Here is a 16,900-nt window from a genome sequence, read left to right as displayed (position 1 = left end):
TGGCATCCACCAAGGCTGACATATTGATCACAGGCTGTTATACAGCAATACAATGCATTATACAATATGTTACACTGCATAATGGAACATTATACCACGCTGTATTTGAAAACAACATGGTGCTATTGGGAAGAAATATGGAAGTGCTTCAGCAGAGCACATTCACTAAGCACTTTCCTGGGTGTAAGAGGACTCTTTAACACGGACTTGAGGGTTGAATAGCAGCTTTAAATAAAGAAAAGGGATAACATTGTCGAGTGAACAACTGCGAGAGCGCCTTAACTGAGAGGGATGCACAAACGGACACTTGGCATCACAGCCACTGTTGGGGACATCAGTGGCAGAGATCACTGCAGGTTTTCTCCACTTTAAAAGCAATTTCTTCCTTTGGATCCAAATTCCCCCCCCCATCCTCCAACTCCCTTATCTTCTTGTGTGCTCGACTCAATTGTCATCCGACTGACTTGAGGCTGTGTTAGATTGTTAAAGCCCCCGAATATGGTAATCTGTGGGCTGCTCTGACCTTGGGAGAGTGTGTTTGCAGGGTGTCAGACCCCCTAATTCATCAGAGACAGGCCATTAGCTAGCTATCCAGCCACACAAACACACAATGGAACAGGAAGGAAAGTTCTCAGGGAAACAGCAGCAGCCCCGGTTCCTGAGATATCATTAGTTACTGCCTTTCAAAACTGCTGAATTGGGACACTTACCTGACTTGCCCCATTTTTTGCACCACAAGAGCCAAGATGTTGATGAATGGTTGTGAGAAACTGTCACTACCAGAAAATGGAGAGAATAGGGTTAAGGACACATCCTGCCCCAACTCTTCGACAGTGTGGACTAATGTAGGAACACAGATGATAGGAAAACTAAACCCTAGCATTTTTCACATTTACTTTGGTAAATGAATAGCAGAGTAAAATAAAACCACAGAATCTGCAGTATCTAAGCACCGTTACATTCTGAGTCGCTCTTTGAAGGATTAGTGAATGAAGGACAGGGTATGCAAATTGAGCATTTTCAAACAATTTCAAAAATGGTGAAGGGTTGCCACGTGAGGTCAGTGGTTGTGAACAGCCTCATATATCTAGGTGCCAAGTTAGATGGAATAGTAATTACCCCTGTGCATCTCTGTGCAGAGACACAGTCTCTATCTTGTAAGCGGCAATGATTGACAGCCTCAATAAGAGTCTCGAGCCGCGCCCCCTGCCCTCCGCCTACACGCCCCTGCGACGACTGGTCAAACCCATCGTCTGGTGCACCCCAGGCGGGGCATGGGTGACACCCCCCTCTGATAATCCTGCCCATCACATCCATCATGCCACCCTGGTCACCCCATGAGAGGGCACAACTGAGGGAATCTAATCAGGCAGTCTAATTGAGGAGCAGGGCTAGCCAATACCCAACTGGGAGGCTGGCTCTGCCTGGGCAGGCTCGGGGGACGTCAATAACACTCAGCGGGTGTCGATTCATCAGACCTCCTTAATGTCATTAGCCCTGAGAGGCTAGCTTCACCCCTCTCTCCTTTTTTGCTCCCCCTTCCATCTATCAATCTCATTCTCTCATGCCTAAAACTTTCTCTCACCCACTTTCTGTTGCCTCTTCTCTTCACTGTGTCTCTAAATCTATCCATCTCCCACTCTCATTACCCTCTCCCTCACTAATCTTTCCACAGGCCATAATATGTTCACCTTGCATAACAAGTTCAGGACTTGCCTGGAGAATGCGTCTGTGTTTGGGAAATTAGCATGTGTACATTCTCACCGCCTCCTTTTCAGACTCCCACCACCCAATTCTTTTCAGTCCTCCCCCTCTGCCCCAATATGTTCTTCTTCTTTCTCTCCAACAACATGTGATGCATATTCCAGCTGTTTATTAAACAATGCCAGAGCTTCTGAGGAGCAGGTGATGCAGTCAATTACTCCACAATTACCTGGGTAATTATGCAAAGGAGGAGAGAGAAGAGCAGTAGCAGAGGGATGAAGAGGACCTTGGCAGAGGTGGATCGGCTGCGTTGGCAGTGGTTGGGGCCCAGAATGGCAAGCGATTGAGACCTTGAAGTGACAGTGCCAAAGAGAGTGCAGCTATAAAGGACGATGTGCCCCCTCACCTGCCAAAAACATACACTCACACACATAAACAACCACAAACTCAACTTCGAACATTCAGCTTCTGCCCCCATCACACTGACATCCGGATGCCTGTGTGTATGTGGTTTTTCTGAGTGCTCACGCCTGCTGTTTTTGTTTTGGACAATAACTATACAGTGTTTCTGTGTTGTTTTTTTACTCTGCGGTTTGCCTCTACTCACATGACAATTAGGTGTGTTATACATGAGAGGCCACTAAGAAAGGAGGGGAGGACACAGAAGAAGATAGGAGAACATTGTAGATAGTGGTAAGGACAGAAGGTAAGAAAACAATGGGTAAAGAGAGAAAAGGTGGGAATAAGAGCAGGCAAAGAAATGTGTGGGGAGCTGCATGTAATCCACAGAGTCTTCTACTTATACTGATTAAATAAGTGGAGCTGCTTGTTTCCTTTTCACTTAACACCCTTTTTAACTTATATAAAAACCCGTCATATTTAAGAACATTTTCTTTTCTCTCAAACCACACTGACTACCACTAACAACCAGTGCTGCTCTGCAATCATCCATGTGGACTGTTTTACACACTGACAACGCAGCTCATGTCAAGCGGGCCTGACAAGCATATCTTGGGGTAAATTCAACCACACTGTGGCTATTCTGAAACAAAAAGTGTCAGATGGAAAAAAAGAAGTCTTGGCGTACTGCCTGCCATGGGAGCTTTATGCACTCGGATTGAAAATATTTTCAGTAGCAGGGTGAATAGTAAATTGCTTAGTGTCAGCTCATCACTTAAGGAGGATTGTTGGTGGCTATAATAATTCCCAGCACATGGCTTTTCCGAATAGTCTCAAGCCAGCCAACCCCTCCTAACTCTCCCCAAGAGTCCTGACTCCTGACGTGATGCTGTGGCTGGAGTCCTGTCTGTGGACACTAAGTTGTCAGTTAGGACTCTCCAAACTCGTCCTTTAGGCTCACATTCATCTCTGCGTTGCAGATTAATTTATAAATCCCCCATCAAGAGGGAGGTCAACTGACGAGGCAAAGTAAACATGACCACAATTTACTGAGGCACAGTTGAAGAGAAAGTATGGCAGAGTACGTGTTTTTACAGCAGATAAGATGCCGAGCATTTTGTGATCCTGAGAAAAAGCACAACCCTTTTCCTGATAAATTCTTTAAAAAAGCAAACACTTTTGTCCTTCCATTTGGTCACCTGTCTGTCTGTCTGTCTGTCTGTATCTAGCAAAGGGGCAGAATTAGGTGGTCATATGACCATTCTGTGTTAGTGAAGATGGGCATGAGGGAATTACCTCACAGGTCTGTATCTCAAATCTGTGGGATTAAGCTCCATTAAACATGGAGCGCCGCCGAGCTTTATCTCGGGATTTCACTCTGAGACAGAGCAGAGCGCACGAGGAGGAGGGAGTCGGGAGGGAGAAATAGCGATGAAACGTCCTTCACCTTTATCGACCAAATTATATAAAAAAAGAGGGGTGAGAAAAATTGCTTGCCTGTTCCACAGTACAATGGTGGAGGAGAGCTTGGCCATTTTACACTTGTGTGCGTAGCATGCTTAAACACCCAGGCAGCCACTCCAGCACTGGCCACTACCTATGTAGCTGGTCCTGGCACACACACATATTCTGTAAAAAAACAGGCCTTTCCCTAGGCACACTGGTCACTTAATGAGAAATGACCACTGCTGAGCCTTTGCAGTCCAGTGCACTAGACACTAACACCTTTTTACACATACACACGAGAAACTAAATTTGCTCATGCACAATCAAACAAGCTCTTCAAGAGTAAAGTGAGATGAATTATTCGTTTAGTGCTTTCCTTTTTAACAGATAAAACTGCACACTCAAAATTTGACTATTACATTTTGAAATGCACTTTAAGAGTGTCTTATTAAATTAAGTGTAGGCCAACGCTTTGCTGAAGTGAAATTAGAGTATCCTTACATTTCTTAAGAAAGGATGCCCATAGCCTGTACATGACTCAATTTGAATAATCAATAAGTCATACCTACACATTAGCACATTATCTATGTGTATCTATGTTTCAGTTTTCGGGAAAAGAAAATTAGCTAATACATTAACTGTACAGCCTGAGAAAGAAAAAAAAAGGGAGCATGCTGGGAGTCGGGGTGGTCCAGTGATGAACACCTCCTGTGTCCTCCTTTCATCCTCTTTCTCTCTCTCTCTCTCTCTCTCTCTCTCTCTCTCTCTCTCTCTCTCGCTCTTCTCCCTCCTCTGGGCAGTTATTGATCTGATCTCCTCCTCTCTCAACTGGAGCCATGATTCATGTTGTTCCGACTGGCCCTCACTCACCACACACAGACACAGCTCAGTCATGCCCTCCCCTATCTATCTGTCCATCTGTCTCTGCCTGCTCTTCCTCTCTCAGCCCTCAGGCAAAACATCTACTTGCTGTCCACATAGGACCACTATGGCCCGCCCGGTTTGCTCCTGTGTGTGATTATTATCATTACTATCATTATTTCTATTATTATTGCTATTAGTCCCATGTATGGACATCTTGTTTTTTTCCATTAGGGTTCTATCGTAAATCGTCTTACGGGATTTTATCATTTGAATAAACATTAAAAGAAATTAAAATGAATGACCAGAATATAACCATTATATATATATACACACACACACACACACACACACACACATATATCTATATATATATACATATATATACATATATATATATGTATATATATATATATGCATATATATATATATATATATATATATATACATATACATATATATATATATATACATATACATATATACATATACATATATACATATACACATATACATACATATATATATACATATATATACATATATATATATACACATATATATACATATACATATATATATATATATAAAACCAGTAATAAACAGTATACCAGACTACATTTAGCTGAATGTACTGTATATTGCACATTTAAATCATATTTCAAAGTTTGCATGAAGCTCTTTGCCTTTGATACTGATTAGGTTAAAAGGCCTTTCTTGTCCTACTAGAGAATCAAAGGACAGGTTCCATCAATTGTTTGTGTGTGTGCTATTTTGGACAATATATACCATTTCCCTGTTTATTCAAGCTTCATCTCTGAAAGTGTTCCAGTCCATTCAAATGCAGAATGTTCATTTTCTGAAGAAAAGAAAGAGAGAGAGAGAGAGAGAGAGAGAGAGAGAGAGAGAGAGAGAGAGAGAGAAAAATGTGTATAGGCCTCGCAGCTGCAGGAGCACATAAAAGCCCAGCTTCAGCCAAGGCCCCTGCTCCAATGTGTAGAAATTAATTGAGTGAAAAAAATCTGCTGTTTAAGGTTGAAGTGGGTTATGGGAGGCAGTGTAACAATTGTTTTCTGTTTGCCAGGGGCTATATATCGTTCATTCCGGCTTTCTCTCTCCTCTCCGCTCAGCACTCGCCTCTCCCCTCCCTCCCCACCCTCCCTCCTCCCTTACCATCCATCCACCTTCTAAGCCTCTCTTGCTCCCTCCTCTTTTTTTCATCAGTCTTTTATTTTCCACAGTCCACCGTCTTTTTGATTCATATTTATCTCTCCCATTTCCATCTATCACATAGGAGTTTCTTTTTGGTATCTTTAAACGTAACTTTATAGCAATAACAGGCTCCATTTATAAATTGAGGGTTTACTATATCGGCTTGTGTACATTCAGTGTAGAAATTCACTCACATATGTGACATACGTACATTCATACATACATACAATAACAAGATGTTTTTCCCCTGAGATTCTCTCAGTGAAACTGAACAAATGTACAGAGATGCAATAATTTGTGTGTGTGTGTGAGTATGCGTGAGTGTCAGTGCAGCTGTCTACATGCATGCATCATTATTTAGTGACAGTGACATTAACAGGGGACCGGTGTCGACACACAATGCAGAACAAGCTCAGCATCCCCTTGGGCTTAAACAAATGACTCATTCTCTTTCCACATTTAAATGTGCAATAGAAATCTGTTGTTGCCTTTCATTTCAGCATTACCAACAACAAAAATACATATCAAAACAACAACAGACAAAATACAAAAAAGCAACAGACACAGCATTAAAAGAAAGAAAGAAAAAGAAGAAAAAGCAGTGACAACGATGCATGTGGTGCAGAGGACATAGAAGAAAACATCTATTCAGATTACTTTGGAAAGAAAAAGCTTAACACTGATGTAACAGCTAGGAATGAGTCAGAGAGAGAGTGGAAAGCAATACAATTTAAAGAAGAGGTGGTGGGAAGAAGAGAAATATAAGGCAGGAAGACACACCATTATAACTAACAAAACGTGAGCATTAATACTCTTATCTTAAAACTCTTATCTGCATTAGTATTTCCTCTGATGCCCAAAGCAGAAGGGTTAAACGTGTTTCCTGTGTTAAACTCCTCTTTAGCACCTTTTCATGTAAAATATCAAACCTTTCAATAACACTCTGAGGAAAGCACAGTTGCTCACCCTGTGTAATTCTATACAAACACTTAACCATTCTCTTTGAACTTTGCCACTCCACTCATTATACCTCCTTTGAAGAGTGAATGTTGGAGCAATGCTACATTTTGATTTTGCAGTTATTAAATGTAACACAGCAGCAACATCTAAACCTATGTGTTGCTGGTTAATAATACATAAGCCATGTGCAGAAGCCAGCAGAATAAATAACCAAGCAAGACTAAAGATAAAGGTAGCCGATGAGCGAGATGCTTGAGTATAACAAATTCATCTCACTGCAAACGTCAATACACAAATATTTTTGCAGATGAGGCAGAAAAGCTCCTGTGGAACTGTGGGGCCAGCTGTACTGCCTTTTTGAGTTTGAGATAATGTCACTGGATGATTCCTCCTCAAAGCCCTTGCACCTCCGTGTATAGTAGTATCCTAAACACCAGTGCTGCGCTCCCTATCTGAAGGATATTAAAGGAACCAAGTGTTCCAGAGCCAGCAGGGGAAAGAAGAGATGGTTCTGCCAAGGCTTTAAAGCATCTGAAGAAAACTGCTGCTCCTGACATAGGGGTCTGCCTTCGCTACAGGAATGGCCTCATATTAACAGAGACCAGTGGGGTAAGCTGCTTTTTAAAAGGGAAGAAGCAGACGGAGGTAAGAAAGAGAGAGAGAGAGAGAGAGAGAGAGAGAGAGAGAGAGAGAGAGAGGAAAGTGAACAAGATAAAGACAGATGGGAAGAAGGGGAAATTCACACATTCAGTAAAAGGCATATCCTAAAGAGCTATCCGATGCATTTCAAGCAATCTATATAATGCATTTTACAGGTTTTCAGGAATAGAAAACCACTCTTTGATTCTACTCAAAACCTCAGCTCACCCTTTCGTCCTGGCCTGTAGACAAATATGCCCGAGAAATGTGTGAACCAGCCAAAAGCCGTGCGTAGATCATTAAACGGAGATTTTGCAAAGAACTTGCACCTTGACATAAGGGAGGGGAGTTGATGTTGAAACTACTTGCTTTCCTTTGAACTTCCACCTTTGAACTCAAGTGAATCAAGTGAATCTAGCAATGGTTTGAGTTCTAGACTGGAGTGGGCCTTTCAGTACATCCCACTGCACACTATCACTTGGTGGAGGTGATTTCTGAGCAGGATGAATCTCTGAAGAGTATTCTGGCCTGGATCTGAGAAATGGTAGAAGAGAGAAGTCTTGGTGAAAGTTGCTCATTAACATAAACCCCAGGCCCCGTGTTGCCCAGGGATCTGTGTTTCTCTTACAAGACCAAACAAAGGGAGAATTCACAGACTCAGAGCAAACCACAGAGTCATGCAAAGCCTGCTCACTGCCTACAGTGCTCTGTTTTCTTCACCCTGTCTAGAAACCTATGCCCCTACTTTGCATATCTGGAGTTGGTTCTGCTCTGCTGCTCCCATGGGGGATACACATATTAAACACTAGCAAACTCACTTGATTTGGTGCACCAACAGTGTTAATAAGGATAATGAGTGACATACGACGCACTGGGAAGCATCCCTGTTTCTGTCTCAAAAGATTCTGGGGCTTAGTGTCTCCAAAGAATGAAAACAGTCATACTGTGCTTCATTATTCTTCTGAATTGGTTTTTACCACAGTTGCAATGAAGAAGGTGTGTGTGCTGTCTGCTGGACAGTTCTCCATTTTTCACTGGAACCAAGGAGGGAGGTGGGGAGCTGCAGTGGGGGGGGGGGTGGGAGCCTCGATAAAGCCAGTCTTTAAATGGAAGTCAAATTCCTCAAGCTTTGCGGCAGATTAAAATATTTCTCAGGCCGCTTTCTTGGGGACATTTCCTCCTAACCCTTCACAATAATGAAGGGGACCCAATGGAGATGCCTATTTGTGACAACACTAGAACATGTGGCCACTAGTGGTAAATTAAATTAGGGAAGCTGTCGATAATGCACAGCTTTGTGACAGGCCTTCTTTACATGCGCTCCCTACAGCAACCTTTCCAAATTTAGCCCCTCAAATCCAGCTGCTGGATTGAAATGGTGATAGCGGGGTCAGCATGAAAGGCAGACTGAGGGCTTAACTGCTGCTGAGTGATTTGGCAATTGTAAGAAGTAAGAGGGGGAAAGTAATTACTGTGGTCTTAAAGGAAAACCATGGGTAAAGTGGACGCTCCCAATGCTGGGAGTAAGGCATTCATGTGGGAAGGCTTTGGTTCAGTCGCTAATAACAACATAACAACACCCATTAAGCCATTATGCTGGAGAGGGGATTACTGATTTAATCTACTGTGCTGGATAAAAAAAAAAAAAAAAGATCACACAATAACTAAAATGGATATCTGGCTCCATCACCTACCACCCATGCATGGCAACATTTAAAACTAAATGCTGCAATTTCCAATAAAGGCCTTAGTATTAATTTCATTTGTATCCACTCTATTCTCTCTTTCCAAGTTTATGTTCACCTTGTACTAGCGTGAATAAATAAGAAGACCTGTTGTAACAAAACCATATACCTGTGCCTACTGACAATTGCTCTACTGTACTTGTATGTGAGAGCAGAAAGTTAGGAGTTATAACCATGGTAACTGTTCTTTAAAATATCACACACAGATTGGTCTTAACTCCCCCACAATCAGGTAATTCAAAAAGGAAGGGTTAGCTGCGTGAGCTCCAAGGCAAAGAAAAAAAAATAGTGAATAACAAAGCAGGCTTCCAGGAGAAGAGAGAAGGCAATGGAAACTGTAATCGATTTACTGTCTTTACAGAGAAGGTAGCTGACTGTTGTCTAAAAGACAGCCTGTAAGTTTGAATAAAAATGGAAAATACAAACTTTCTTGCTTCAGGCATTGCTTCTATCAGGAATATGATCTTAATTTCACAGTTGACTTGGAGCAGGGGCAGGAGGGAGAGCATGCACAGTGTCACCTCCTCTCAGAAACAGGGGTTTGTTTAGTGCCCCCTCACATCTGGCCTCACAATCTGGTGATATCAGCCACTGCATCTGTAAATCAGTGCTACCACTGCTACCGAAAACACATACAGCCACCCAAAGCAACTCTATTTCACGTAGATATGCCGCTGATTTGTGGAAATTGTGGAATGTGATTTTTTTCCCCATCATCTTTTAATTAGCAGACAAAAAGTTAAAGTATAGGAAGGGCTGGACTAATAGTAAAAAAGAAGAGTTAAATATTGAAGGTCATGTGATATTGAAAGCCAATGCAGTGTAGCATCCAGCGCGCATCCACTAGCATCCACTCCATTACAACATTAGCAACTAATGTTTTGACATTTGTCTTCATTATTATCAATGAACAGAGGCGATTGAGCCACCAGCATGCTCCATTACCTTCCTCCATTGCACAGTTGAAATCACACATTAGGGTGGATCCAACATGAAATGACAAGTTGCGGGGGCTAAAGACATGCCAGCTGATAATTTAGGTGGTGAAGGGTGAGAGGGCTGGGTGAAGGGATGGTGGGGTGGAGCTGAGGCAGGAATTGGACTTAGGGAATTGGTAGAGAACTGTATTGGAATCAAAATCTGGTAAGCGTGGGGGCGCAGAGCAGCACAACACACCTTAAGAGGAGAAGCTCATTTCAATCAGTATAATTAGCCTGTGGTAATGAAATAAGTCAGAGGCACTGCCACCTTCACTTAAGAGAAAATCGATCTGCATTTTAGGGAGTTTATTAAAGGTTAGGGATAATGGGGAGAAAGGATAGAAGGGGTGGGGGAGATGGGAGGGTTAAGCAGACATTAACAGCTAATCAGATAAGAAGAGGTGCTAGGATTGGGGATGAGACTTGACAAGAAGCAGCACGGAGTTTGTTAAAGCAGATGTGTTTGAGGTCTCTGCTATTTCACGATGAGAAGCCAGGGGATGCTAGAGCTATATGCATACAATGCGATCTACAGCCTGAATTAAGATGACATCACTCTGTGGGAGAATAAAGCCAATCAAAACCTGGTGTAACCGAGGATCCTGACTTATATACACTGAACGTTCTCATTACAGTGGTTGCAAGGATCCCCCATGGAAGTTTGGCTATGGCCAAGAGCTGGTGAACAACTTGGTAAGAGCCGGGTGTGGTGAGATAACCACTGATGGACACCTCTCCTCAGGTGCCCTAAATGCATGCTGGTTGCTGGGGGTGCCGCTTGCTCATTTATCCAGCCGTCTGGCCAACTCACCTGGAGTGATGGGGGAGACGTCAGGAAGGCAGGCTGCTATTTCACGGCCTGTTAAGCGCTAATGCCGCAACATGCCCTGCGCTCCAATTTTAGGGAACAGGGAGCATTACCGCCCAACTCAAGGTTCTGTCCGTCTGGACAGTGGACTTGGAGGATAGTGGAAGGAGGAGGTGCGGAGGAGAGAAAGGGCAGCAAGGAGACAGAGAGGTGGTAGCAGAGCAGGACAATGAAAAATCTAGCGAAAGAATTAAAAGATGGGAGGGAAATGAAAGACAGGGAAAGAGTGGTGGAAGAGAGAAAGACATACAAAGAGAGTAAAAGGTAGATAGAGGCAGGGAGAAAGAAAGAGAGTAGAGCCTTGGTTTACACGGGCTGCTGAGCCAGCACTGAGGAGCAAACAGGACAGCAGCAGCACACGCTGACATCTACTCCTGCCACGCTAGGCTGCCTCTTGCAGGCCCCAGAAGGCCCCTCGCTCCCGGACTTGCAGCCTTTCTCTCGCTGGAGCCACTGAACATCACTGGCCTGAACCACCCACAACACTTGTCCTCTCTGTGCACTAAACCTGGCCCATGTAATAACCACATTGCCTCTATTAAGCACTGGGTGGCTGGGGAATCAGAGCAGCTACAGCAAAGCATGAGGGATGTAAAGACTCCCCTGTAAAACAAGTGAGGTTATGCTGAAGTTATGTCAACTCTTTGTGTTCCGCCTTGTGAAGGAATGATATGAATTATGTATTTAAATGGATCGTTCTCTTCTCCATCTAAATAGAGTAGTAAGCAGAAATAGACAGCTTTTTATCCTCTCCTGTGGTCTCATACTTTCAATGGGTCGTGGTTCCCATCATAGTCTGGCTGATCCACAACAGCAGTGATGGATCACCTCTCTCTGTCAGTCTTAAGGGGTGAGGTGTTTAAAGGACATGACTCAGGTCTTCCAAGGCTGCAGGATGTGGATGTGTACATGAGCACAACACAGTCCCAGTCTCAACAGCGTTACTCAGCACACATAATGCGTAATCACTGTATTTGTATGTACAGTATGTAAAATAGCAGTATCCCATGTGGCTTTGCAGCCCTAAGTCAGTCTAACTGTACTCTCTCTCTCTCTCTCTCTCTCTCTCTCTCTACTAAGCTCACCTTTACAACTTGCACTGACACTGCTGCTCACACAGCAATTAGCTCTGGTAAATTAGACTGGTTACAACATACTGGAGCTCACAGAGCAAAATCACAGGATGGACTGTTACACTCAGTGAACAGGACATAAGCACATAAAGTGAATCTGGAGTGCTGCCCTAAATTCAAGAGTCTTTTGTGTTTTATTTCACGTGATTTCTCACCTTTAAGAGCCAATCTTATTCAGCTATGGCTTGCCAGGAAATGTCTTTTTTAAATATTATTTTCATAACGCTGGGACTGTTGGTCACAGAGGTCTGGATATTTTTATACAGTAACAGTATGTTTATTCTTGTCCATTGTGACAGCTACAGGACCACAGAAGAACACGCGCTATCACTGGCCAAAGGAAGTACCGAAGATACAGTGGCTGTGATGTGCCAGTTGAGAGAGTTGCTTTAAAGAAAAACAGCTGCTTTTCTGGAGCATTGACCAGCATTGATGCTGGAAAATAGGACATTAGCATGCACTACAGCATTCTGTTGGGGGGGGGAGGGGGCAGTGCTTCCGTGTATGCTGAAGTGGGCCGCGATAACATAGCAGACAGCAGAAGTAACTGACATCTGTTGCTACTTTAATGTTCTGCTTTAGATATATATTTATATAGTTTATGCATGATTCAGGACTGGTTTGGGGGAACAGCTGGCTCTTGTAAAAATTGTACAAGCAATGTTTACCAGAGAAGAGCCAACTACTCTTACCATATCATACTCTCCCATTTCTGAAGGGACACTTTAAGGGGACAGAACTAAGGGGTCAGTCATCATGCCAGCTAGTTCTGTCCTTGGTGTGGTGTCTTACTGTACGTAAGACACCAGACCACAAAGGCCACAATCACTTCCCAATCCCTTTCTGTACAGGCTAACATGTATTATGTGAGGATTGACAAAGTCAGAGCCTACATGCTAAACATTTCTGTACAAAATCTATATTCACATGTTAATACAACCAAATCAATGCAAGAGGGCTTACTAAACCTTCTGTAAAGCCAGAAATGTCAGAAACTGGAAAAATATGTAACAGCCAAAAAGGATGGATATGTGTAGTCCCAACAGGTTATCAGACCACTGCAGGATGAGAGCTGGCACTGAGCTGGCAAGGCAAAGGAAGAGGCCATTTTCTTGGAGTGACAAATATCTGAAGGAGTACAAACAGAGAGCAGAGCCCCTGTTGGGAGAATGCCTTAGCGTTGTCTTTGTCGCACTGTGTGACACAGACTCACAGCACCACTCCCTGAGGTGTGTGGTAATGTGTACGTGAATTGTGTGACTATGTGTGTTTGTGTGTGTACATGTGCGCACACACACACACACACACACACACACACACACACACACACACACACACACACACACACACACACACACACACACAACTAGGAGACCAATCTCAAACTCTACTCTATCTCAACACTTGGCATCTGTGCTTGTGAAAAACACCAGAAACCCAAACTTTAGCACTACTGAAAGCAAAGGAAGTGAAGGATTCTGGGAATGAGACTTGCCTGGTCTCATATATGGGACGGATTATAAATCAGCCATGGTGCCAACACTGCATTGCCACCACCTCAGGTTGAGCAAGATTGAGCCTGTGAAAGCCAAGGACAGATACATCTGGGCCTGTTATGGCAGCGGCTGGTATGGGGAGTGACGTGGAGTGAGGTGAGGGAACGCTAGCTTCACAGTACTGCTTTGAGCCAGCAAGATTAATGTAGGCTCTCTGGAGCAAAGGCAACATCCAGAGCCTTAATAAGGTACAAACAATCGGTTCCACTCCACTGGCTTCCCAGGGAAAACTATTGTTGTGCCGCATTGTTTCTTGGTAAGGCTCCTTGGAGACACGGGCCGACTGCAGTATGTGACTGTCTCCATTACAGCCAGGGGAGAGCTCACTGTAGACCTGTGTTTGTCTGTGTCAGGGTGAAGGCTGGCTCTCGTCTGCTCCATACCAGCCCCCACCCCACTGTTCCACCCATTCACTCCCTCTAAATCCAAACTCTTGTAAGCGCACTTACCTCAACTCCCTGCACTTTCAACTTCATGTGATCCTCTCGTGTGGTCTTCCCGTCTTTCCTCTTCTTCCAGCAGTAGCCATCCTTTCTGTACTTCACCTTCTTCCTATTGTACAATATCATCGACCCATTCTGCGGCCTGGATCCGTGGAGACAGGACAGAGAGAGGGAGAGCAAAAGAGAGAAAGATGAGATGAGAATAATTTTTAGGCAAAGCTACAGCACTGCTCGGGGACTCATTTTAGAGATGTACAAAGAGGCCCGACACGAGTCGGCGCCAGGCAGAAAATGCACCAGTGACTTAAATGACAAGACTTCTTTATGGTGTTTTTCAGCATTGGTATGCACAGTTTGACAATGAACAAAGCACCCTTCAGCATACATTTCTCCCAATGAGAAGTGTGTGAGCTGTGAGCAGCTAAAGTGACACTTCTTCTCACGGAGTAAATTACATGAAGGGCAGTGTGTAAGGCAAGCAGCGTGGGGGGAAGGGGGGCTTCCTTTCCGTATCTCTCATTCATCCAACTTAAATGAGTTGTGGTGTTGGAAGTCCCTAGAGGGAAGCGAAGATCCTCCCTCACACTCCATTCATAATTCATTATTTCTCCACCAGACCACAGCCTGTAGGCTCCTAATAATATAATGTAACTATTTGATGATAATCTGCGTTTCCACATCGATTTGTAACAGAGGCATTTGGCGCTCAGTGTTAAACATTAACAGAAAGTGTAGCATAAAACATTTATGAATTACTCAACAATTAGTGAGCAGTTGAACACGTGTATTTGTATTTGTGTGTATTGTGGAGTGCACATCAGTTTCTCACACACGCACGCACGCACGCACACACACACACACACACACACACACACACACACACACACACACACACACACACACAGCTGCTATTATTTGGAGCTTTCCCAAATGACAACAGGTTTTCCTCCATGTTTGGGGCCTCACAGTGAATGAGCCTGCCCAAGCTGCTGAGGAGGCAGCGTGACTGTTGAGGGGGGCTTAACCAACCAGTCAGCTGGCGAGTCTTGTTAGCCTTGCGCTCACTGCTCACATGCATAGGCACAATGCAAGACAAAACTAGGAACACAAAAATCTAGAAAGACTCCCATCAAAGCAAATAACAAATGCTGGATTGATGTATGTCTTCCCTAACAATATTCAAAATCAGAACAGTTGTTTTGCATTGTTTTGTTGTTTATTGTAAAGTTTTTTTTCCACAAGGTTTATTTATAACGCTGCATGCATCATTTTGCAGGGCTGCCTTTGGGGGCCAGGGCGCGTGTTTATCTTGGTATCACTCATCAATCATTTTCCCGGCCGGATCTCAGGGGCCAGTGGAAAGGGAGGAGAAGGGGGAGGTGGGGTCCCTGCAGTCCCCCCTCTGTGGCCCCTGACAGCACCTTCTAATGAGAGACGCCACTCACACACTGACGTGCTCACTTCTTGCTGATCTCCCTTCTTCCCTTTCCTCCTCCCTTCCTCTCTCTACAGTCCTCTCTTCTCGCCGTCAGTCAACTCAAGCTGCGCACCAGGGACTGTCTTTGTCTCCTCCCTCGCTCCGACTCCTCGTGTGCTTTCTCTCTCCCTCTTTCATCTGTCTCAGGATCCCTCACCTCCACTCTCCCACACCTCCCTCTCTCCTGCTGTTTTCTCCTCACTCACTGCCCTCTTTTGTTTAGTACTCAGCATACTTTGCAGAAAACAACTATTAAACAGACACTTTTATTGGTCAGTTTGAAAAGTGGAACTGCTCAATGACTGTGTGGAATATACACAAAGTATAAATTGTATCCTAGTTTACTGCATCCGTAATGTCACCCATCGCAGAGGGCCGATCATAAATGGCACTCGTGAGCTAAGAACTTTGCAAATTCCTGCAATCTCAACGTACTTCAACAGATTTGCATCCCAAATGCCACTTGAAGGACACTCATTTAACATGCCTACATCAGCACTTGGTATCAATCAGACAAACAACAGAATGGCCCTCTCTAACAGTGCAATTCTATTATTTGTTTTGATATAATTCTGGGTTTTGTCCTTCAAAAGATACTAGGAGTGTGTGCTTCTTAAAATGTAGCACTGCTTGAGACAAAAAGATAGGCGCAGATGAGATAAGGCAGAAAATCAAATGACACAGGGCTATCTGATCTCCTCCGGAGCACTGGAAATTGGGGTGAGGCTTCGGTGTCAGAGGCTCCACGCCGTATTTATCGGCTCTGCGCAAAAACATATTCGCTCAGCTATTTTTGAGGGACTGTTAGGTAGATGCTATTTTCAATTCAAGGCACTTTGGACCCGAAAGAGAGAGCCTAGGCAGCCACCCTGGAGTAGGTCTGAGACAGAGGCCAGTCTAAAATGCATGCTTTGGCAACATAATGTGTCTCCTCTCCCTCCTGCTGTCTCCCTCTCTCTCCCTCCCACTCATCTCCTACCACTGTATACTTCGGCGTTTCAATTAATCTTATCAGAATTATACATATTTATACATGAGGGGAAAAAGCTAACTGCTCTGTTATCAAAGAAGCGTGACAGGAGGCTCTCTGTCTCAGATGCCTAAATGTGGCAGATTAATATGGAAATGTAGGCCTCTGACAAAGTGCACACAGGCTCCACAGCCGCCTCTCTCCTCTTTGGAGTTTGCAGCGATAATAAGCTTTACCCTCAGGGTGGTGCTAGGCCTTGCCCAGTCCTCTAGGAATCATTCATTTACCTAGGTAATGGCATTCGCTCAATCAGATTTGTTCATTTGAAAAAGTCAGAGGAGGGTGGGGGGTTTATGAGGTGGGTGACATGTTCAGCATGGGTAACAAAGTCAAAGCAGGGGAGCACTGGCCCACAGGCAGGCAAAACAGCGTTCACAGGCACAGCTTCATTGTCTAAAAGCCAATAGGCACTAACAGAGAAAGGAGGAAGAAGCTAAAACAGACAGA

General features: G+C 44.0%; 1 protein-coding gene across 1 annotated transcript in view; it reads right to left on the bottom strand.

The window, feature by feature from the left end:
- The window catches only part of camta1a (calmodulin binding transcription activator 1a), a 286,670-nt gene that overhangs the window by 103,925 nt on the left and 165,845 nt on the right, over positions 1 to 16,900 (bottom strand). The window contains exon 5 of the mRNA XM_078254023.1: positions 13,953 to 14,088. Within this exon, the coding sequence (XP_078110149.1) occupies positions 13,953 to 14,088 (136 nt within the window). The remainder of the gene's footprint in view (positions 1 to 13,952; positions 14,089 to 16,900) is intronic.

This window comes from Sander vitreus, chromosome 7 (genome assembly GCF_031162955.1).
Source record: "Sander vitreus isolate 19-12246 chromosome 7, sanVit1, whole genome shotgun sequence".
NCBI lineage: Eukaryota > Metazoa > Chordata > Actinopteri > Perciformes > Percidae > Sander > Sander vitreus.
Note: the sequence above shows the minus strand (reverse complement) of the source record. Positions and strands in the feature narration are given on the sequence as shown.